Here is a 25,546-nt window from a genome sequence, read left to right as displayed (position 1 = left end):
GCAGCCTGACGTTTTAGATATTAAGAAATACAAACACAACAAAGCTTCGATTTAAAGCTATTTTAAGGTTCGGGGTTTAGTTCCGGCGAATGAAATTTGAACAAAAAATATCTCATAAATTATATTTTGACGACTCGGTACAATTTTATTAAAATATCTATAATCCAAACAATTATTATGATTAGAAAAAAGTAAATAATTATATAAATACATTATACATTATTACAATACAAAATGCATATTTTTGGTGCTACCTATACAGACTACAATTAGGTACAATTAACATAAAAACCAAGCTGCGAAATTGTATTGTCGCTAAGAATTCCGGACTTAATTGTAAATAATCCAAGACCTAAAAAGGAAAGACGTTATTTTGATGCGAGAACTGTTTTTTTTTCAGTCTCAGATCACCCTTCAGAGTAAACGTAAGTTATTCGTTGACATGTCTGTGCGTCGTGCAATTGCGCAGCTTCCCCTCAACTGGCATCCCCATCGTTGAGGGATTTTGAAAGCAAATAGTGTCTAAAATGCCACCGTTTGTCTATTAAAAGCATGGTTGCATCGATTGAACCATGAGGCACAGTTGGAAAAAAAATTAATTTAAGTACATTTTTGTGTTTAACTCTCTCAACATCAGCTTCGACATTATCGACGAGAACTCTCAGAACGGGGACGCCTCTTTCGCCATATTTCTTCGCATCAATGTGCATTTTTAACCTTTTTTGGTGAACATTTTGCCCTGACTAAATGGCGAATGCAACACACAAACTGGCCCCATCGTCATCCATTTGACACGATTTTGATATGGCCTACGTAAACTGGCAAGCACGGCGTTACGTATGGTGTTATATTAATTGCCGAATGAGCATTGCAGCCTGGTTAAAAAAATTGTGTTCAGAGGACTACGATACAAAGAAGCCCGAGCAATAACCCATGTATCAAATCTCTATGGAAAAACCTGAGTTTAATAGGTGCTTTGTATTTTGTTATCTACCAAGTAATTTCAATGGCTTCGTTCTCATCTCATTCAAGAGAGTAGAATACGTGTGGCAATCAGCTTTTGATATGCATTTAATCATTTATTACAGTTTGATACGCAGCAGCCTCCTCCAACGGTGAAGGTTGGAATGGGGAGGTTGCGTAATTGCATAACACGCAGAACTCGCTTCCACGTTTCTCACATTTACTGTAAAGTGCGATTGGAGCAGCCCTCGTACATTAAACTGTGCTTATCGCCGTCTCGAAGTAAAAATCTTTTCGACGAACGAAACGTTTGGTTATTGAGCTGCACGGAAACGAGTTACTTAAGGATACAATGTGACTCAAGTAAACTATGATATTCCTCTGCCCGCAAATATTGATATGAATTATGCTTTTGATACAACTGAAATGCTACACGTAATAAGTAAAATATTCTTAAATACAATATAATCAGTACGATCTAAATGTTTTTTGGTCAGTTCGTAAAATTCTCTAAAATCTACAGTAGGTATGGATAAGTTTAATCTTAAGTAGTTGTAGATATGAGCCGTAACGACAAGTAGAAAGGTTTCATTTGGCACTCAAGTACCACAGTCAAATGATTAAGCCTTTATCTGCAAAATGGAAATTTCTTCAAAAAACTTAAATCAGTATTGTCTCCGAAAGGATGGGGGGAATTCGCGCGTTTTTAAAACAAAACGCTGAACTATGTGAAACTAATTTGAGCCTAATTAAAATGTTTCGTCCTTCGGTAGATTTTCCAATAGCGTAAATCTAGAAAATACCCTCTAAGGGTGATGTCCATTTATGGATGTTATTTTTTAAAGTTATTTAGTATCAACAACAACTACAATCGTGGATTATGACACACACGGGGTTCAAAATAATCATAATCACTCCTTACACAATTAATTTTTTAGTTTGTCTCCCTGTATAATTTATTCTAACTATTTAACAGTGCTTTGGGGACATCACTAAGTAAAAATCGGTATAAAGAGGGTTGTAAAAATACACATTAAGTTTAAGACGTGATTGTTTTCCTGGTAATTAAACCAAAATTCATTGGAAAAGACATGTAAAATGTGAGTCAACAATGTTGGCTTCTTGAGTTATAAGTCAAAAGGCACATCAAACGATTACGACAATGATAAATTCAAATGCAACCGGGAGGAACGCAAAGAGTAACATTTCAACAACAATATAATACGTTCACTTTTCTACTAAGGCAGGTGAGTTCCTCATTATTATTCAACGACTCAGGGAAGACAATAATTGCATTATAATATGTAAGATAAAATACTACTTATTATCATGGTAATACTTAGACTTGAAACACTGAACGAGGTTGCTAAACATACTGCCCTGTGGAATGAATTTAATCGTCTTCAGCTTTGACCGAAGTCGACGATATTCATTTCAATGCGGTACCGACTAACATGTTTAAGTCAGTCATTTAAACATGTCTTAAGGTAACTGGTGAGTTCCGGACTGAAGCCGGAAGGGATCTGGTCGCTGCGGGTTTATCAACGAAGACATCCTCTGCCTCTAGGTTTCCCGTCTTCGTCATCTAAAACACGTAGGATTATTGAGTTCGATTGATGAGTATCGATCGATGTGATACCAATAACAATTCATTTTTGTTTAGCTTGGAAGTGGTCAGTTTTGTGCTTCAGCACTGATAAGATGAATTGTTATTGAGGTGAACATAATTTTAAGAAAAATACAAGATTTCACACTAACTACGATAAGACTAAAAAGCGCATTCCACTGCCAACACCACCAGTTATTTTTTAACTAAAAGTTCTAGTTTAAAGGCTTTCTAGCTAAACTAATCGAGTGATGTTTAGAGCATGTGTGTGTTTACAGAATGCATGGCGATGGCAATCTTTGTTACTGATGATCAAAATTTCGATGTCAAACGTATTAATGGATGTATCAAGTGGGACGTCCAGGAAAGGTCCGCAAATATTTTGGGAGAAGATTTCTTCGGTTAACGTAAGATGATTCTTCGTGTAAACAAAAATTTGCACGTTGAGATACTGGGCGTTCAAATTTCCGATTGTTTGAAGATTGCTTCAGAACTGCTTCGGCTTTTCTGACATTAAATAGAAATTTTGTAAAAATCTACAGCTACAAAATCTTCTTGACAGTTCTACAGGTACAGAGTATTTTCTTATAGTGTATAACATATTGAAATTTGGTTCCGTCGTTTTCGCATTATCTGCATGATCAATCGTGAATATACCATTGTTCTAACGTGCAATGATATTAATCGTTTTTCAGTTTCTCCAGGTTAAATGATAAAATAATTATACGCTGACTTTCAAAAAAACCGCAACACCAAGAAGAACGCGTTGTATATATTTGAAATTTTGGTATAATTTTAGACTTTTTAAGAGAAAAAAACGATAAAAATTTCAAGTTCGTATTTTAATGCGATATGAAGTTTTTCTTTACTTTTTTATCTGTGACGATCGTTCTTTTTGCAAATTTTTTTACAGGCGGATAGCGATAAAGGTACTATTGTTAGTACCATATGGAATGTGGGGTAGTGCAAAATGCCTCGTGTACGCCAAAATGCAGTTAACTCCCTTTGAAAGGGGAAGAATTGCTGGTATGCACGAGGCGGGTTTACCTTTCCGCGAAATTGCACGTAGATTGGATCGAAACGCATCAACAGTGCTAAGAGCTTGGAGAGATTGGTCTAACGAAGGGTCAGCAAATCGTCATCGTGGTAGTGGCCGTCCAAGAATTCGTCGTTCAGCGACAGGCGCCCCGTTTGAAACAATTCCGTCTCTTGGTGCCAACTGGGTAGCCACCCTAAATCGAAGGGTCTCCCTTGGTACGATGTATCGCAGAATTCGAAGTTTTGGATTAAACTCATATCGTCCTATGCGTCGGCTTCTATTATCACGAAACCACAGGGTGGCCCGACTGGAGTGGTGTCGTCCGAGAGTGCAATGGGTGGATGAGTGGAGAAGAATCGTGTTCAGTGATGAGAGCCGATTTTGTTTATGGCGATCTGGTGGACGGTTACGTGTTAGAAGCCGCAAAGGCGAGCGGTTAAATTTGGACTTTTTGGAAAGGCGTCGTTCTGGTTTAACACCAGGTGTCATGGTTTGGGGTGCCATCCAGTATGGTAGTCGATCTCCTCTTGTTTTCACTTATGATAGATTAAATGCTCAGAGGTACATTAATAGTGTCTTCGAACCGGTTCTTGTACCATACATGCACGACCATCCTGGAAGCACATTTCAACAGGATAATGCGCGACCACATGTAGCCAAACGATACTTTGAGGTATTTGGCAGCTGAAAATTTGGATACTTTGCGTTGGCCAGCTCGGTCTCCAGATTTGTCCCCAATAGAGCATGTATGGGATATAATGGGTCGGAGACTTCAACGTTTAGCTCGCCCTCCAGAGACCATAGATGAACTCCACGAGCAGGTGCAGATTGCCTGGGATACAATACCACAGGAAGACATTGACAATTTAATTTTAAGCACGCCACGTCGCTTACGGGAATGTATTAATTTAAGAGGAGATTCCACCCATTATTAAATTATTATTAAATTTTTTCACTTATCCACAATAATTTTCTTTTGATATTTTGATCGTTTTTATCCATTACCTGACCCAACGTATTGCCAGAATTTCAAACGTGTACGATGTGTTCTTCTTGGTGTTGCGGTTTTTTTGAAAGTCAGTGTATATCAATACAAAAAAATCGAAAACGGTTAAACAAAATGTCGACAGAAAATTGTCAAAACCTAGAGAGTTATTAACGTTAGACGGTCACGGAATATTGTGGTCAAAATACAAGGATTTCAAAAAGTTTTACTTTTGGGCTATGTGGGGGTCTATTGCGTTTGCGCTTGAAAATTATTTCGATATTTTACAGGTAGTCTCAAAACTCCTAAATGTATTAAAGTTACGTTATTTTTAACGGAGCCCTCTGTATTTTATTGCGATTTGGATTCTTTGATAAAATAAGTGTCTGGGTTAATAAGGTTTAGAATTCCTAAAATTTAAGGTTTTTTAAATAATTCGAATTTTATCGATATTTAACGCAATTTTCATGTTTTAAATACTTAAAAAATATTTTCAGCGTAATTGTCAGTTAACGGTAACAATAAACCATATTTTACATTCCAATCATAATAAACTTTCCATCTTGTACAGGATGTGGAAAAATGAAAACTAATCAAGTAAGAGCTTTAAGTGTTTATAATTTGATTAACGTAAATACAACGCCATATTATCCTGTAGTTACCAGGAAATGTAGTTTTTAGTAACTTATCGAATGGTACTGGGGTGTTCACAGCAAAGTCTTCGCGTTTTTATATTATACACTAACGAATCGTCTTTTGCGCCATTTGATTTTTTTTTAAATTAAAAGTTGTATATTTGCCTATAGTATTTAAAAATGTCCGATAATTCATTTAATCTGTAAATTTAGTCTGCAAAATCTGCTGCAATGTATCCTGGTGTTACACTAATGCACTTCATCATCTTTTAACCATATGCCCGGCGTGGCCAGATTCCAGTATCCATTATTCACAAAAACATGTGGCTTTGTATAATGGAAGTTTCACCTCCTTTTCCTTGTAAGAAGTATAATTTAAGTACAACCTCGTTTTGCTAAATTGGCATGACTACAACATACTAATAGAAGACGAGGATCAAACTGTTATCTCGCAAATGTTGTCCAGAGTTGGTAGTGGTTTCAAAAGTAGAATTTATAAAAGTCTGGAAATGGACGGTTGATATTTCTAACATCTATTATAGATATTTTGTTTCTGTTTTATGTTATAATTTACATGTGGTTTAGAACTTTTTATTAAAAAACATCAAATGGCGCAAAGGCTTAGCTACGAACACTCCAATACCATTCGATAGATTACTAAAAACTACATTTCCTGGTAAGTAAAAAAATAAGACGTTGTATTTAAATTAAACAAATTACAAGCGCTCAAAGTTCTTATTTAATTAATTTTAATTTTTGACACCTTATACAAGATGGTAAGTTTATTACGATTGTTATATAGAATATGAAAATTACGTAAAATTTTGATAAAATTTAATTCTTTTAAATACTTTATGCTTTAGATACTCCAAACCTTATTAAAACAAATACTTATTTTGATCGGATAATCCAAACCGGAATAATATACAAGGGGTTTCATTAAAAATAATTCAACCTTAATACTTTTGAAACGTAACCATAATAGACCGCCCTATAGCCCAAACATAGAACTTTTTGCAATCTTCATATTTTGGCCTGAAATTCTGCGTCGTATAGCAAGAATGATCTTATAAATAGGTGTAACAAATTCGAGTCTATGTAAGGGGACCTCGGAAACAGTAAGAGAAACAAAATCGATAAGTGGAGGCAAAGTTACGTATTTCAGCGCTAAACAATAATCAATTTACCAATTAAAAAAAAATTCGAATGCTTTCGGAAATATTTGATAGAAACCGAAAATTTGGATTTTTGTTTTTGTGAAAAAAATGGAAAATCATCATAGGAGGAAAGCTGATAATCAAACATTATTAGAGCACTTTTTGTCTGGCTTTCAATTGACGTGATCGATATTTTTCTTCGACCATCAGTTTTTGAGATATCACAAAGTACTTTGTATTTTTTTACAGGTGCCATGTTGCTCTTGCTGGATTTTTGTACCTTTGAAACCTACATAAGTGAAATTTCCTTTTCAGTGATGTCTTATTTTTCGGTATTCCAGTGGATTTTATATGAATGAGAGTAAAAAATCATTTCCGAGCTTTGAATTGCGTTACCACATCAAATCAATAAATGTCGGGCCGTGTTTTGTTAATTTATTTATTACTCAGTGCAGTAAGTTTATTGAACAGTGAAATTTTCAAGCCAACAGAAGGCTGATTTAATTAGGATATTTTATTCTTGTCAACGAAACGTGTTTAGTTCGTCGGAAATGTATCTTCGACGATGTCCCACGCACGACTTATTTTAGAATGTTACATAAAAACAATTTGAAAGAAGTTGGATCATTCAACAAGTCTCACTAAAAGTATGATATTAAAGTAAGATATCAACAAATTAACGTAGTAGCTAGTTTGGTAAGCCATTGAACAATGCTTTAGCAAATAAACTACTACGTTAATTTGTTGATATCTTACTTTAATATCATACTTTTAGTGAGACTTGTTGAATGATCCAACTTCTTTCAAATTGTTTTTATGTAACATTCTAAAATAAGTCGTGCGTGGGACATCGTCGAAGATACATTTCCGACGAACTAAACACGTTTCGTTGACAAGAATAAAATATCCTAATTAAATCAGCCTTCTGTTGGCTTGAAAATTTCACTGTTCAATAAACTTACTGCACTGAGTAATAAATAAATTAACAAAACACGGCCCGACATTTATTGATTTGATGTGGTAACGCAATTCAAAGCTCGGAAATGATTTTTTACTCTCATTCATATAAAATCCACTGGAATACCGAAAAATAAGACATCACTGAAAAGGAAGTTTTATGTACCAGGTCTGTAAATATGAAACCGGAATTTGCCTCCAAATATCCCTGGTGGTCAATATAGGTACTACCTTATCGTGTTATTAGGGTACTACATCTCCTATTTACACCTGAGAACGATTTTCAATTCATAACAATACAGGTTCAACACTGCAGTACAGTTTGCAATAGCTCTGAGTATGTCGAATTTTGTGCCTACAAATTACCATTTGCGGACAGCATTGATTTTCTGTTACCACTTGAAGAAAAACGGCTGCAGATTCACATCGCATGCTTGTTGAAGCTTACGGTGAACATGCCCTTGGAAAATCACAGTGCTGTGAGTGGTTTAAAAAATTCAAAAGTGGCAATTTCGACGTCAATAACGAAGAGCGTGGAAAACCACCGAAAAAGTTTGAAGACCGTGAGTTGCAAGCTTTGTTAGATGAGGACGATACTCAAACGCAACAACAATTAGCGAACCAATCAAATGTGACACGAGAAGCCATTTCCGTTCGTTTGAAAGCTACGGGAAAAATTCAGAAGATAGGAAAATGGGTTCCACATGAACTCGATGAAAGACAGCAAGAAAACCGAAAAACCACTTGCCAATTGTTGCTTACCAGGTATAACAGAAAGTCGTTTCTTCATCGAATTGTGACTGGTGACGAAAAATGGATCTATTTTGAGAATCCCAAACGTAAAAAGTCATGGGTAACTCCAGGCGAACCATCAGCATCGTCAGCAAGACCAAATCGATATGGACGGAGAACAATGCTCCGTGTTCGGTGGGATCAAAAAGGCGTAATTTGTTATGAGCTGCTAAAACCTGAAGAAACAGTTAATACTGAACGTTACCGACAACAAATGATGGACTTGCATCGAGCTTTGCGTGAAAGACGACCAGAATATCGAGAACGGCAACACAAGGTGATATTGCTTCATGATAATGCACCATCACTCACTGCAAAACTGGTGAAGGAAACGATTGGGACGTATTATCGCATGAGGCTTACTCACCCGACTTAGCACCATCCGATTATCGCTTATTTGCATCGATGGGGCACGCTCTTGCAGAACGGCACTTCACCTCTTACGAAACAGTTCAAAAATGGCTCGATGAACGGTTTGCCTCAAAAGAACGACAGTTCTTTTGGCGTGGCATCCACAAGTTGCCAGAGAGATTGGAAAATGTATATGTAACGATGGGAAATATTTCGAACAAAATATTTTTTATAATTATTGCGCAGCTAAGTTATACTTCTTATTAAAAAATTCCGGTTTCATATTTACAGACCTGGTATGTAGATTCCAATGTTGCAAAAATCCAGCAAGAGCAACATGACGCCCATAAGACAATTCAAATTAGTCGTGATATCTCAAAAACCGATGGTCGAGTAAAAATATCGATTACACCATTTGAAAGTCAGACAAAAAGTGCTTTAATAATGTTTGATTATCGGCTTTCTCCCAATAGTGGTTTTTCACAATATCGAAAATTCAAATGTTCAGTTTCTATGGACTTCCGAAAGCGTTCGGATTTTTTTTTCAATTCGCAAATGGATTATTTTTTATCGCTGAAATGCACAACTTTGCTTCCGTTTACCCGACTTTGTCTCTCTTACCGTTTCCAAGATCCCCATACAGAGACTCGAATTTGTTACACCTTGTATAGGATGTTTCATTAGCAATTTGCCAACTTTATATTTTACCCAAGTTTGCATTGTTCTTTTGATCCGTATTCTAATATTATCGGGGAATTTAGAGCACCCTTTCATTATGTAATATTTAAAGTTGTTTCCAATCTCTCGAAAGAACCTCACCAAAAGCAATTGAAATATTAGGAAACACTCTGTACATATCAGCAGCAGCATTTTTAGAAAAGAGGTTTTAAAAGCACACAAGTTTTGTAAGAAATGGTCATTCGATTGCCTTTCCTGCCAACAGAACAATGTCTTATGTAGTCATTTATGTGCCTATACTAACGAGTACAAACTAACTAGAAATCTATTGAAAATTTCCAGCACTAAAGTTTCTACTGCCTAAATAAAATTACGAAAGTGAAAGGAGCTTCTACCTCTCATCTATCGGTTTACAAAAAAACACTGCAAAACTAATTGAGTTATCTCTATTTGTGGTGTAGAGATAATTTGTATAGGGCGTCTAAAAATCCACTTTTTTTAAAGATATTTCACTGAATATGCACATCAGAACCCATCAAAAGCAAATGGTATTGGATTACAGAACAACCCATACTATCATGTATCTGTTATCACAGTTATTAGTATGCTATCACATCCAGTGACACCGAAAGTGTTTAGAAGCGTTAATATACTTTAGCAGTTGCTTGTCTAACGTTAGTGTTTTACGGTAGTTACCCCTGTAAATATTTGCCAGCCACAAGGCGGAAATTCAATCAACAATGTATGATCAATATCTCGGGGATCTTGGGGTTGGCGTAGCATGAAAAAAGCAGATGAAATCATTATTTTTTAACACTTACAAAATTACTCGACCGAACTGCAAATTAGGTCTTGAAATAAAATTCTGATTTTTAGACAAAATGAGACTTAAGGGTTAGGCAAAGTAGTTAGTAACTTACACCCATGTTAAGAGCAGAGCTACTCAGATCACCTGACTGTTTGTCCGGATTCAGCGGGCATACCAGATCCCCGTAGTCAGCCTCTCCTTTGCTTTTCTTCCTTTTCAAGGAAAATTGGGACTTTCTGGGAACCTATAATGGTGTTTTAGCTAACGCGATTCCACAATGACCCAAACCTACTTTTAACTTTCCACTAGGGGTTAAAGGAATATAACCCATGGTTGCTTCTAACTCCCTCTTCTCCTGTATAATGTCCTTCCCTAGCAGCTCTTTAAAGTGAGTATTCAAATGTCTTCTTAACAGTGTCTTCCCGGGGGGAATGGAGAGCAGTGAGGCCAATAGGTCGGCCGTAAATTTTGGCTCTAACACCATAAGCCCTCCGTGTACTCCTGCTCCTCTCAAATTTGGAGCATATTCTGCTAAATCTACTGCCCGTAACCATTCCATTACCCTGAGAAAAACGCAAAGTAAAAACATAAAATGAGTCCTGAAACATTGAGACAAACCTATGCGTAGTCCATAAAGAAATCTGCTTTGGAGAGGGTTTTGTAGGGTCATCAGGTAGCGAGCGTCTTTGCAGGCATGTGGGTTCGTAATTGTTTTCCCGTAAGACTTGGATTCCTCTTTTAATGCTTGCAACGTGCAGCAAAGATGTTACATGCAGCAAAGCTAAATCGTCCATGGTTAGTCTATGCAATACGCGTCCATCTACTCGATTAATAAGAAAGTTTTCCTTGTATTGAGGCAATCCGGCATCGTCTAGCCATCGCAGCACCCATGCAGTGTCCAGGTTTCCTGCTTGGGATAGATAGGGATCGCTCGAGGAATTCTCGGCAGTGTCGATTAGGGCTAATTGCAATTTCCTTTTGTGCAAGAGGTTTTTCACATTCAGTTCCTTCTCAATTTCATGAATAGAGCTCTCCTGCAATTGCTGCCCGTTTTTAACCCAACGTTTTGCGTCGGGGACGTACTGATCTAGACCCAAATCCTGCAGCCAATCGCAGATATTCTCTGTGTCCCATTCTGCGAACGGTTTATCAGGCCTATAAATTATTTCAGATTAAAATAGTAAACATACTCAGGGGACTAAGGACTACATTATAGATTCTTCGGCGACTTTAACAAAATATTAATACAAAAAAAAATCTAGAAACCGACCATTTCGTATCCTCAAATTTCAATGTTTCCGCAGAACTTCACTATCTGGTAAGTTTACCAGCACATTAAAAATATTAGATATTGTACCCTCGCGGATACCATATACTATTCAACTTCATTTTGGACGCACTTTGGACTTAGCTGCGGTTCACTCCACCCCAATCTAGCTGCGGCGGTGGCTCGCACACCACCTCTCTGAAACTCCCCAACTCCCGCGGGCAGATCTTCAAGATTTCCCGAACCCGACCTTTTCATTCTCCCAAATATCTTCTTAATTCCTTTGTTTTTGTTAAAAGTTAACGTGGGTGATCCCGGGGAGTTTTCTTTCGAAGCCGTCTCTCCGACTATTTTATCGTTTTCAGCTGAAAATTTATCTGTGTTAGTGCAACTCCCAGTAAAAATCAATCCAAAACATCGAAAGCGATAAATGTAAACGGAGTGGTTAAGTGAATAGCTCTAGTATCAACTTGCGTGGAAAAGCAAATGGCTCAAGTCAGTCGCAGTGTGAGGAAAGTAAAAAAAATCATAATAAGCCATTCGAAAGCGTTTAGTCCTTGAAATGTCGTAAATGGGACTGAACGTTAATACCATTAAGAGGAAGATTTTAGTGAAAAGAAAGAGACCGATGAAGGCTGCTGTGACACCAAAATTCGACCGGAGCTATATCACCTAAATTGGGCACCGAGAAACCCCTCATTCTGCCTGCCCCTACCACCATGTGCAGATGCTGTAAACTGCTATTCCTACCGAATGCCACGCCCTTTTTCTGCGGATTCGCGTTGTTATCCACCACGGAAAATACTGCACCGTTCGACCCGCCATTCAACAAAAATTGCTGCCGAGGTAAGCTTCCGTATTGGACGTCAATTTGGCGCTTATAGTTTGATGGAGGAGTCTGAAATTAAAATAAAATATATCAATCGTCCGCAGGCTGCAAATAGACTGACCTTTGGCCTAAGAATATCGTTTTGATATGACTGTGATAAGTCTACGTTTTTGGTTGACATGCCCACGGGACTCGGCGAAGGGGAAACTCTCAAACCCTGGAAATAGTACCTGCGTTAAACTTCCCTCAACCCCCAAATCTGTTTTTGGAAGTTAAACGTACCTGAGATGAATGTTGAGGCGTTGATGTCAACTGAGGCTGCGACGATGAAGATATGCGTGGTACCAAAGGCGGCTTTTTTCCATCTGAATTGTTGTTAAACTGACAGTTGCGCAAATCTATGTTTTCCCTTTCCAAAGCTGCAGCTGTCAATTTTAGTTCACTCATTATGGACATCAGTTCCAGTTTTTGAGTCTCGAGAGATGATCTTGAAAGCACTTCCTGCGAGCATAAAAAAAATTCAAAAAAGGACAATCGTGAATTATTGAATAAATTCTACTATATTTTCGTCAAGAAATGTCGTCAATGTTAGCTACCGCCATTTTGATCAATTACTGAATGTATTCTGATTCTGAATGTAAGATTTGGCAATAATGCATGTGTTTCCTTCTATTGAACCACGAATGAGTAAAATCTTTTATGCCGACTTTTTTTAAACCAGACAACAAATAATCATACTTCCTTAATGTTGGAAGAACGGTGGAGAATATTGGAGTACTGAAAGTATGCTTCTGGCCAGGATGACACCCACATTACCATTATGGGGTCACACTTTCGTTGTTATGGTTTTAAATGAATGCAAATGAAAAGAGTGAAACTTTGTTGACGTATCCTTAAACAATAACCTTATCTTTGAAAACTTGGAATATTCTGAATTAAAGTTTTACCGACGGCGCCAGCGAAATTCTCAAATGTCTACTAAGAAATGAGGACTAATGAGAAATCTCCAAAGATTCACCTCTCAACTTACCCGTTGTAATTTTTCTTCAGAATCAGACAACAACGACTTCTTCTCCTGAAGCATTTTCTCCAAATCTGAAATTTTATCGGACTGAGCCTCAATCTGCTCCGTAAGCACCTGAACTTGCAGCTGGAGGTTATCTTTTTCGAACTGAATTTTCCGCAACTTCTCATCTTGTTCTCCAGGCTAAACATTAAAAAAATCCAATTAACGTTATTAATAATTATCAATATTGCCTAATAAATGCGATCTCTCCTTATTTCCTTATCGACACGGTTGGAATTAAACAAAACCTCCCAAATTCTACCTTAGGATAAGGAGGGGGTGTCCAGTGATAACCCCCTCGTTCCCCGCCGTAGTAGCAACACGGCGGGGGGGCTAAATGATACGCGCAACACATCTCGTGTCTGAACCTCGAACAATCTCCGTAAATGTCCGGGTGACTGCCTCTATCCGAAAATCGATGATCTCTATGTTCCATCAGCATCGGGCTACTACCGTAGCGCTGAGGGTCCGATCTAAAGAGATATTTGTTCACTATCGCTTGACTTCGGAGGAGACCAAATATACCGCTCGTGCCTCCTGTGAAAGCTTTCGAAATATCCCTCAAATGGGGGAGGACAGCAATATCCATTCTGATAGTTTGTATTGATTAAGTTTGGCTGAAAATCATCTAGTCGCGGAGGACTTTTTACGTGAGAGGACCTGGATTTTTGGTCTCTTTCCTCTCTTTTCAAATGCCCATGTCTCCGACGATCTAAGCTACCCGGAGCTGATGGTCCTAAAAAACCAACGACGAAATTTAAATTGTTTCTGTTCCAAAACCAACGAACTAAACCTGCACGTTCAGCAGACCGCTTAGGGGTTTTATCTCTCAGCGACCTAGATATTGGAGGTTTCGATAAAGGAGGATGTTCCTGAGTTATTTCGTCCTCCATCCTCAAGGGTTGTGGAGAAGTTCTTGGTGGAGATAATGGGTCTTTACGGATCCATTGAAAGTCATTTGTGCATCTAGTAGAGCCTGGTTCTTTTTTTTTTTTACTGGAGTTAGATTAACTCGAAGATTTTGATATGAGAACAAATACCTCCTAACGTTCCATTTCTTTCTGAAGAAGTTGAAGACAAATCAGAGGTGGAACCGTCTTGATTTGACGCGCTTCCAGACCAACCTTGATTTCGGTCTTTCAGCGTCGACTCATCTTCGATACTAGAATCATCTTCGGCACATCCTAAAATAAAGCAATTTATTGAGGAATTAAGTGGGTAAAGTTGAAAAGAAAATTAATCAACAAAGTGGGCCAACCCGCACTCAAAACTTTCCAAAAGAAAACTGTTCGTTTCCACTTCTACCGGAAAAGTTCTTTGTAAACAATGCAGAAGAGAATCTTAACTTGTTTTACCTTTTATCGGATAACCAAAGCCCAAAAACCACTTTTAGTAAAATTGTTATATGGTTTGTGGTATGGTGAAACTATTTAAACTATGATTGATAGCCGCAATTACTAAAAGTTCTGGAAAACATTCCGGAGACAATAAAATGTTGGAAAATAAATGTCTGCTATCACATTAAAGCTCGAATGCCGTAATTTTTAGTCTTGAAAAAGCGATAAATTATCAACATACCATTAGAGGCTTCAAGCATGACTGTCCCAACAACCCTATTTTAGCAACAACACTTGAAACTACCACAACAACTTAAGTAGCAAAAACACAAGTGGACTGGCGGACTCTGACCGTTGTAGGCAAAACTTTTACATGTTTCAGATCTAGTTTATCAGGTGGCTATTTTTGGATCTATACAAGCTGGATGACTGCCAGGGATAGGCCAAACAGGATAGTTTGGCCTATTTATGAACTATGATGAAAGATATGGTGTAATAAGCGCTACTGGATTTTTTCGAATCCGTCGGACACGTGAGTGAAAAAAGGGGATAAAAACAAAGCTGTAAATCTGATTCGGGAAGTTGCGTTGTATGGTAATACGAAAGCTAAATTGGACGTCAGTTGAGAGACGGAATAACTAATGGCTTCTTTAAAATGCATCCAGATGCCGTCGCATAAGTTGAAGATAGTCTGTTAACATGGATTTGGTCAGAATACGATCAATTTTAGCTCTCAAATCTCGATTTCAAATGAAACGCCCGGATTTTTAGTGACAAAATTATATAAACAAAAAAACCTTTCTTCTCACCTTTGAACATAATTTCATCATCACCATTATTCATTAAACTTAAATCGAGAAAGCTTAGCGATAAACTAATCATGAAGATGAAAAATCTACGTTTGAGATATTGTCCAGACAGTATTTAACTTTTCAGTGGAATTAAAAATAAAGAGTCTCATTCACCAGCCTAAAGACGAGCAAAGGCACGAGCTTAATAATATTAGAGCTTCATGGCGATGGTAATATTTTTCCATCGATATAACATCTAATTTGAAGCATCATTTGCACATAATTAGCTCGGGTGGGTAATTTAAACTAAAAAAAATGTCAAGAAATAAGGAAAACTCGGCTCAAAACACGAAGGGGTGAACGTTCCCGCAGCCATTCGGGGGATTTATATTTAACATGTACGAAAACTCCTCAACCCCCCAACTAAAATCATCCAGCTACAACAAAGCACTCCTACATCCTAAAATGTCCCAGAGCATTAGAAGTGAACGATTGCCCTGTATCCAGACCACGCCGAGATTTTACCTGATTTGGTATTTCGGTCTTCCTATAAACGTATGCTATAAACAAGGACAGCTATATAACCCCGGGCAGCTGATGTTCCTTTTTTTCTGCGCAATGCTCGATAGTGATACAGTGGTAGTAATTACAAATTACAATTAGCAAAATTGGTTTTATTGTGGCAAATAATTAAAGCTGGTTTTGGACGGTTCAATAGACTGCAGTTCTGTTCCGTGTTACGGGATATTGAGAGTAATGATACCTACTTTGCAGTTTTTAGTTTGATTTGGGAAGGCTGGTTGAGATATTTTTTTGTCGCTTAATGTGACATTTGTTCCACAGGGTCTTTGCCGGATAAATTAAATCATCAATAGATTGAATTACTGAATATCAGTTCGAGATGGTCTCTCTTATTCTCTACGTTTAACGGGATGAAATAGAAAACAAAAAAAGAACTAAAATTTTACGTCTCTGCGCCTTGGTAATAAAAGAGATCGTTGATATAAAAATTTTGTGAATCCGGTACTGCATTGAGAGGCTAAAACCACACCAGAACTAACATTTTCGCGCGCCAGCGATCTTAAATCAGCAACATATGGTTTATATCTATTGAGGACAGGTTCGAAAACAAACTGCGGTTTAATTCGCGTTTTACTGGCGCCATTTCCGAGCCGTTTTATAGGACTTGCATACCTCTAAAAGATTGTGCGCTACTGCCGCTAATTCTCTCTTCTTCTGTTATCGTCGCCAGGCCCTCATTCACATAGAGTTCCCCCTCGCTGTCCGAGCTCCTCTCCAAACTATCACTATCGATTTCGTCTCCATCATATCCTAATACCACCAACAATTCTTCTGTTCCAGATGATTTTTCGAATACTAAACTTCTAGAGCTAAAAGTTTCCGTTAAGGTGTCATCCTGTAACAATCACGTTACTCACCCCAAATTTCCATCAGTCTTTTTGCTCTCTCCCGAGCTTTGCCCGCAATCATCCTCCTCACTCTTCAAATCAATGGTTAAACAATTCTTCCTTCGGAATTCACTTGTTACTCCCTTCACTTGCACTACCCCATCTTCCTCCGCAGTTTGGCCGAACAGTTTGGATCCAAGAATGTCTTTTAGTGTGCTATTGGTGAAACACTCACTTTTCACGGGGATGTTCTTGGCCGCGGCTCCGTCACTGAACGTTTTTTCCACGTCTTCGGCGACCGTATTGAAATCCTGCACGGCCAGCTCGAAATTGTGCTCATCGGTCGAAGTTTCTTGAGTGTTTCTATATATAAAATCTTCGTTGTTAGTATTTATTATGTTTGTAGTGTGTTCCTGTTGCTTCCGCGGTTTAAAGCTATTTCGGGAATTCGGGGGACTCCTCGGGGGCACCGGTGGAGCCTTTTGGCTTTGCGGGTATTGACGAGATTGCTTTTCGAGCACTGCCACAACAGCCGCCACTACTGCTCCGCTTTTGCACACTTCTCTCATGTTTAATTCGATTTAACAACCTGAAAATAGATTAGAAATGAGATTTCGCGTAGGTAAGAGAATGACAAATCCCCGACAACACAAACATAAGATGATAATATGGGGATACGTCTGATAGAAATGCGGGAACAATCTCCTGCAAACCTCTCCGTTTATATTCGTACAACCGCTCTTTTATTTGGCTGCCAGTCACGGGTCCAGGAATGTCTATCGGGGAACTCGGGTATTAGTCAACTTTGGAATGCCATGCATTTTTCATTTTTAGAATTCAGAAAGACGAACAGACAGCTAATAAACGGGTGCTCTGGAACAGGGGAATACAAACAAGTGGCTTCAAAGTAGTTTTATATTTTTTCCATCAGCTGAAAACAATCTTTGCCCTTAATTAAATTTTTTCTTCTTCCGTAATTGATTTCGTTCCAATTCACTCCGCATTCAAAACTATAAAAAGTTGAAAGCGCAAAACAGAGATCTGATGTATACAGGATGTCCCAAAAGCGTACCGACAAATTTTAAAAGGCAGTGGGAGACAGTACAAACTTTTTTCTAAAATAAACATGCTCCAAATGGGCCGTTTGAACAGAAAAAACGCAATATGGTTTTGGTCATCACAACTACTTTTTATTCATGCTAGACGTTATTTGGTTGGTAAATAAACGATGGCTTACAGGAATTAGTCAAAATGTTGGCCATTTGCTTCAATACAAAGATTGCACCTTCATTCTATTGACTCGCGGATCCAATGGAATGCTCCTGGAATAGCTCCTAGATGTGTGCAACTGTCCATTATTCTCGCTAACAGATCTTCCTCATTACGAATAGGCGTTTCACAGGCCAGATATTTGAGGTAACTGCAAAGGAAAAAATCCAGGGTGTTGAGATCAGGAGAACGCGCGGATCTGGCTGCAGGAACTCCTCTTCCAATCCATCGGTGCATATCGGTAAGTTCTTCAAATGAAAAATTAACTTTTTTCGCGGACATATGTTTATTAAAGAGAAAAGTTTGTATTGGTGTACCCCATCAGCTGTTGAAATGTGACGGTCATTTTTAGGAATCCCTTTTATTACAGAGGACTGCAAAATGTTTAAATCTTGGTTTTGTCATCTTAACGGTAAAAACAACATGCAATACAACATGCAAATTATTAGCTAAATAAAACTGCATTGCATACTGAAGTTTTGCTCGGAAGAACTAATTCGCCATTTTTTCAAGAAATATGAAATCCATGGTACTCAAGTTTTTTTCTAGTATAACTTTAACCACATGTTGATATACAGTACAAATTATATTCGAAGAACGCTTTATTATGGAAAACCGAGCCTTAAAATTTTAGATATTTTTTAAATTTTATTTTAAAGCTGGTTTCAATTTCGAAATGCTCAATTCAAATTTCGAATGTGCACTTCTGTTGCAAATCTACTCGATTGCAATTCAAAAATTGTTGACTACATATACAGGGTGGCACTTGCATGAGGCCAATAAACATTTTCTAACCCCAGACGTTTTTGTCAAACGCTACTAACCCGTTTGTTTTCCGACTTTGAACTCCTTGTTCGGTTTAATATAAAGTTTTAAAAAGCCTGAAGACACCTTTTGTATTATTATGGAAGTGTTTTTGGAATATAATTTAATAACAAAATGATACTACTATCGGGTATACAGGGTGTTTCCTAACTACGTGTAAAAAATTTAAAGGCGTAATCCTCGATTGATTTTGAGTCAAAAATGTCTAATAAACGTATGTCCACAAATGCCTTGTTTCCAAGATACAGGGTGTTGACTGAAAGACATTGAAAAAGGTTTTAAAGGTTTCTAAAGGTTTGGTGGTATTTACTAACTTGTTTATTGTTAGTTTTTTTTGCTACTTCCACTACTATAAACAAGATAGTCAGTGTTATTTTGGTGTTTTACTCTCTAAAATGAAAGAATTTAGTTCTGTGTCCCAAAAATCAGATTATACCTAAGTTTTGAAAATTTTTCAAATGCCTAATTACACTAATCAAAAAATGGCCAATATGGTTTTTGTTTACGGCCTTGCTGATGGTGAGTGTTTGGCAGCGAGGCGCATTTACATGGAAAGGTTTCCAAACCACCAAGCTCCCAACCACCAAACCTTTAAAAACCTCTTTCAACGTCTTTGTGATACAGGATCTCTAATGAAAACTCCAGGAGGAGGAAAGCCAATAACACGTCGAACACCAGAAGTGGAGGAAGAAATCTTAAGGCGTATTGAAGAAAACGCCGGAACCCCTGGAATTGTCTTTTCTAAAATTCAAACACCCAAATTGAGTCATTTTAGAAATAAAATCTTTTTTTTTTGTCACATTTCAACACCCTGTATCTTGGAAACAAGGCATTTGCGGACATATGTTTATTAGACATTTCTGACTCAAAATCAGTCGAGATTTACGCCTTTAAATTTTTTACACGTAGTTAGGAAACACCCTGTATAATACGCGTGCTCCATACAATGTGCGATTTGCCTTTATAAATAATTTTCATATTGGAATTCACTTTAACTAAAAAAAAAATCAGTTAATCGTTTGTTATGCTAATTATTTACTACAAGCAACAACATTTCATCGCGAGACACTGCAATGTTCGATTTACCGCCCGAAACTAATTAACAATAAGTAAATAACAATATGTCTATAAATATATTTATTTAATTCATAAATTAAAATTTCAGCTGTATTAACGCTCTCGCTTCGCTCATGTTTATGAAACCCTTTCGATTATTAATCGCCTTGTTCAAATAATGATTTCTTCAACAAACTGTCATGGAAAGAAACTAAAGGAGAACAAATTGCTTTGAAGTACTCATATAGTTTTTATTACTTGGAAATAACCTTTGCTCTTAATTAAAAATTTTTCCTCCTCCGGTAACTAAAAATAACGCACCATTCACTGGGAAAATTTTCCTAAAGGAAATAACCTAAAAGACGGATCGACCTTATCTCACTTCGGCATCTGAAGGGCTTTATTGAGTTTGATGTGTATTTTTTCCCTTCGGGTCTTTATGGAATCTGATTCTGACAGACACACAAGACGAAAACGTAACTTCGGTTCGGGCAATTTTCGAAATTTGAGCCAGAAGTAATATTGTAAAAACAAACATGACAAATACATGCTAATTAACTCCATCATTAGACGCACCTTTTTCTTATTATAATGCGACACTTCATCTCGCCATTTATGTCCTTTTTACATCGTGTGGACGTGGTACGATTACCGAGATATCTCATTTATTCCAAGAAAAATAACTGGCAAGCACTATTAATTTTTTTCAACGCTCAAGTTTCTCGTTGATAATTAAGGGTCACTCATGCCCTAAAATGGCAAAACCAGTTATTAAACGGCATGAGCAATATTAACGTGCCGATTTATATGACCCGGAAGAGATATTCGTGTGTGTGAAATTTTCTTAAAGACTTTTCGATATTATTATGATAACTTTAAATAACTGTTCCATCAGTGGAATGACAAATAACGCATAAATTAAATCACGAACCAGGAATTACCAGCAGTCATTTATCATTCTATCCATTAATCGTGTTTATCGTTTCGGTAATATCAATATTCGCTGTTTATGCAAACATTCCTTACATGTCACAAACATGAATCATAGTAGCACTGTGTATAAGGTTTCTGGAAAATAGCATATATCTAGTGCTTTCCATAGATAATTAAGGGCTCCAAAAATACCATTCACAGCTGACTACTCCAGATTTAGACCTTCTCGTTCCTCCCCTTTGAATGGTGTATTTTTAGTTTTTAGACGTTGGGCATAAATAGGGTCTGAGAACTAATTATTTGGCACCCCATATAGCTTGTCTCGCGTAAGATAAAGTTTCAATTTATAGGTGGAAATGGAGCAACTCGATCTCTTATTTTCTGCTAATTGATGTGTTTGACGCAAGCCACAATATCCCCTTTTCAGAGCTCATAAATCATACACTAATTCTTCTATTATAAAGCCTTTTTTAAGTAGCTCACGCGGTTCGGTCTTGCTGAAAAATAAAATTGAAAGCCGAACAACAAATTTTCCCTCCATGGTTCATAAGGGCTCTTCTAATCCACTTAAATATTTCGATATTCAGAACTTCATCGATAAAATGCAATTTTCCTGTACCACTAGACGCTGACGATCTCCCGTTCGACAGATGCAGCGATTTTTATTTTCAATTTTTAACTGGATGGCTCTTTGTTGATTGTCAAAAATCCAATTTTTCATCCGTGAAACCGTCATAAAAATATGAACCCGAAATCGAATAATAACATCAACAATATTAGCAATGAAAAATTAATTGGATAATTTCACTTCAATATACAGAGTGTCTACTAAATCATGGCATTAATTTCAAGAAGTGATTCCTTGTCACACTTCATGAAAAAAAGTCCTAATAAACGTATGTCCTATTTTGCTTCGTTTTTGTAATACAGGGTGTCACAGTTTTTTTTCGGTTATTCATAAATATTATCGGACGCAAGCAGTATGTCGATGAAATTTAGTATTCGGATGTTTTCCGAGAAGAGAAATTCGAAAATGATATCAGTATTACCGCAATATATAGGGGGCTATTATTACATGTTTATTAATCTATTATAAAGTGAAAGTACAGGCTCCCAAAAACGTTAAGGCAAGTTTAACACAAGAACATCACTGCGGGTGGCGTTCCCTACATTTGCGGTAAAACTGATATCATATTCGAATTTCTTGTCTCGGAAAACACCCGAATACTGAATTTCATCGACATTTTGCCCTTTCATTCGAAAATATTTATAAAAGAACGAAAAAAAAAAGAACTTTGGACACCCTGTATCACGAGAACGAAGCAAGATAGGTACATACGTACATACATATTAGAACTTTTTTCACAAAATATTACAAGACATCCCCTCTTGAAATTAATGCCATGAATTAGTAGACATCCTATATATTGAAGTGAAGTTATATAGTATTTAATATAGTTATATAGTACATAGTATGTCCCGAAATGTTTAAGATAAATTGAAAATTGACAACGTGGCGACTTTCTTTTGTCAGGACAGTCCTCTTGCCGGGTTACAGGCATGATATCATCTTTGAAATTGTCGCTATTGTTCCGTGTTGCCAAACTTGGAACAATTTCTCTGACTACGATAACTTTTTCAATATGGTTCAATCACACCAGATAGTGCCTCTAGCACTTTTGTCTTATGAAATCAACTAAATAACTAGAGGCAATTAGGTTAAGACTCAAGTTTTGTTCTAGCAAAACTCCATTTTCAAAATTTGCAGCCTACGTGTTTGTACACAAATTGAACTTCATATTGCAAGAGTCCCCTCTATAAATAGCTGAATATCGCACTAGATCCAGGACTTTGTCGCCGCTATTTATACCGTCAGTTATAAACAAGAAAACAGCTTTCAATACCACCACACAAACCACTACTTCCAAACAAATATCGAAAACACCAATACATACTACTTCGAGAGTCACTTGTAGCTCGTAGTAAACCTACATTTCTATGAAAGCTCGCACGAAAGTAAACATACTCGAAGGCACATCACAAAAACGTAACAAGGGACCCCTTTATAAAATCCGGGCTCAGGAAAAGGGGCCGCGCCCTGGCACTCCCGGAGCATTAGCCAGACGGTACGTGCATGCAAAATAAACAAATTCACATGCATTAGATTCAGAGCGACTCCTCACGCTACATTGAACCTAAATTATTATTTAATATTGTTAAACTGAACAACAGTAATTAATTTGATTTCCGTATCGTTAACATTGCGATTTTCTATCAATTTATAAAAATGTACATAATAACGTTGGAGTATAAAAATATTATCAGCTGGACAGAAATGAGGTCGTAAAGTCCGCAATTCAAGAGATTGCAATAAACTGCATCAGTAGTAATTAAAAAAAAATGGATTAACTAAATAGATAGTCACCTAAATTAACACAAGCAATTTCTGATCAAGCACAACAAATCCTTGATGGTACTCCACTCTGGCAGCATAACACACCACTTAAACACGGTTAATTGCTTAGTGAAAACCCCGATAACGTCAAGTACCTCTAATAGAGCTTTAATGTAGTACTGCAACTTAAGGAGGAATATTTACAATGGCAAAGACTATACATTTCCGACGACGAGGCGGAGACGCGTCCACATACGGGCCCGATTTAAAACCGTCAGACTTTGGCGACAGCAGCAACTGGCGGATCGCTTAAAATAAACTAAACGCTAAATTAGTTGTTTAATTTTAGTTTAATTTCGTTTAGGAGCAATAGCACGAATGTATACAACAATGTGGATTTTGTTCAAAATTGGCTTGTGGAGTACCACTTGGAAGTACCACGTATTTTAGGCATTTTGTTTACGTAGTTTATTGAGTTCAAGACCTTAAATAGTGTAGTGGATTCGGGGAAAATCACTTTAATAATAATCAATTTAATGATTGAATTACTTACTCTGATTATTGTGGAGACGAACACGTTGGTTTTTGCCAACACTTTTCGGACAGCTGCAATAGGAACTTAAAAATCAGAGGAAAATGAAAGTTGTTTAAAACGAATCAAGTCAATCGGTTTCACCCAAATGGTATCAATAAGAAGAGATCACAGTGTTTTTATAAGAATGGATATATTATAAATTAATGTCACTTACCCTATTGAGATTAACGATATCACTAACCTGAAAAGAACAAAAAGATGCATTAAAATCTTGATATTTTGGCGAAAGCGCGTTATATAATTCGAATAATAGTTAATACTTTAAAAACATATATTTGACCAGCAGGAGATTCGTTACGCCTTAACTGATCCCTTTTATCTTTTCCCATTTATGTGTGAAAATAACCCACGGAAGTAACTTACTCTGAAAACTAACGAAAAAAACCGATCCATTAATGGTTTACCTTAATTAAAATAACTTAAACTTTATTACATCCGTAGGTTTGGAAAATATTCTCAAATCTGCATCGTGAAACTCTAGCCCTGAAAGCGGAATTCCGACTTCCTAGAGAAACTCTCCCTGTCCCGGAAGCCGCACATTCCTGGAAATTTTAGAATAATCTGCACCTCCTCGACTGAGTTCAGTTTAATCATTATAAAACAAAAATTCTATGTAAACTTCATTAGGGCAACTATAAAAACGTTTAGCGGATTTTTGAACCTTTAATGAAATTTCCTTGAACCCCCAAAATAGCATCGAAAGTAAATTAGTGCCAATTGGATAATTTATGGCACACCGGTGCATTTAAATCAAATTTAACAAGACATTCTTTGATATCCAGCGAATTTTGCTTTGTTTTATTGCCACTGAAACACCCCTAAGACACAAAAGAATTTAAAAAAAAAAAAAAAAACGATATGCAACCATTTATACGCTGGTTTGACTCATCATGCCAGGTTGCCAATTCAGTATTCGATAATTTCAGAGTTTGTCATGCCATATTTCTGGATGCAAGTTCCCGAAATCTGATCGTAAAAGTCTTAATTTCTATCTTTGGAGCAAAAATATCATCATGCAAACTTGACAATGTGGTGAAGACGAGCCATACTTATTTCCAAATTTATACAGGGTGTTAATTAGGTAGGTGCAAATATTTCAAGGAACGAATCTAACCGATTCCAATACAGAAAGTTTCTATTAAGATATGGTCGCAACGGCTCCGTTTAAGAGATACAGAGTGTTTAAATTTTAATTTTAATTTGAATATTTTTGGACACAGATGAGTCAATCGGTTGAAATTTAATAGATATTCTCCAAGAGTACTTTTTTGAATAAAATGAAATGTACAATAATGCCCTTAATACAAAAGTGACCTACAGTGTGGGGCAAAAAAGTTAGGGCCAATTTAAATGTGATGAAACCCTGTACGTGGCGCCCTCTATCAGTAATCAAAAAACTAAGATAACATTTGGGTTTTGCATCGTAAAAAACCCGCAAATATTAAGTTTCATCCGATTGTTTCATCTGTGTCTAAAAATATTCACAGAAAGCCAAATTAAAATTTAAACACTCTGTATCTCTTAAACGGAACCGTTGCGACATTATGTTAATAGGAACTTTTTGTAATGGAATCGGTCAGAGATTCATTCCTTGAAATATCTGCACGTACTTAATTAACACCCTGTATACTTTAGAAATACGTACAGTTATTCGCAAAATTGACCCAGGAAAGAATGAATAAAATGGTCATAAGCAAATATTTCTACGATTTTTTGTTTTAAAGAAGATAATATATTCATTATAAATATAAGTACAGAATATATTTTGCAAAAAAAACTTACAAAAATAGTTCCAATTCAATA

General features: G+C 36.9%; 1 protein-coding gene and 1 long non-coding RNA gene across 5 annotated transcripts in view; one reads left to right on the top strand and one right to left on the bottom strand.

Moving 5' to 3' along the window:
• Positions 1–25,546, top strand: part of LOC136344292 (uncharacterized) — a 122,861-nt gene that overhangs the window by 66,870 nt on the left and 30,445 nt on the right. The window lies entirely within an intron of this gene.
• LOC136344284 (liprin-beta-2-like) lies at positions 107–23,543 on the bottom strand. Of its 4 annotated transcripts, XM_066291598.1 has the most exons (17): positions 23,179–23,543; positions 16,701–17,259; positions 16,456–16,652; positions 14,174–14,317; positions 13,927–14,115; positions 13,659–13,869; positions 13,396–13,606; positions 13,098–13,274; positions 12,350–12,568; positions 12,189–12,284; positions 11,911–12,136; positions 11,372–11,603; positions 10,590–11,126; positions 10,264–10,534; positions 10,084–10,215; positions 9,860–9,927; positions 107–2,548 (listed from the first exon to the last, which is right to left on the bottom strand). In XM_066291598.1, the coding sequence occupies exons 2-16, from the start codon at positions 17,237–17,239 to the stop codon at positions 9,898–9,900; spliced, it is 3,411 nt and encodes a 1,136-aa protein (XP_066147695.1). In that variant the 5' UTR covers positions 17,240–17,259; positions 23,179–23,543; the 3' UTR covers positions 107–2,548; positions 9,860–9,897. The 4 variants fall into 4 exon arrangements, with proteins under 4 accessions (XP_066147695.1, XP_066147693.1, XP_066147696.1 ...); XM_066291596.1 differs by lacking the exon at positions 9,860–9,927 and having other exon boundaries at positions 23,179–23,540; XM_066291599.1 differs by lacking the exon at positions 9,860–9,927 and having other exon boundaries at positions 10,116–10,215; positions 23,179–23,540.

The sequence above is a fragment of the Euwallacea fornicatus genome, chromosome 16, assembly GCF_040115645.1.
Source record: "Euwallacea fornicatus isolate EFF26 chromosome 16, ASM4011564v1, whole genome shotgun sequence".
NCBI classification, from domain to species: Eukaryota; Metazoa; Arthropoda; class Insecta; order Coleoptera; family Curculionidae; genus Euwallacea; species Euwallacea fornicatus.
This window is presented reverse-complemented; position numbering and strand designations above follow the sequence as displayed.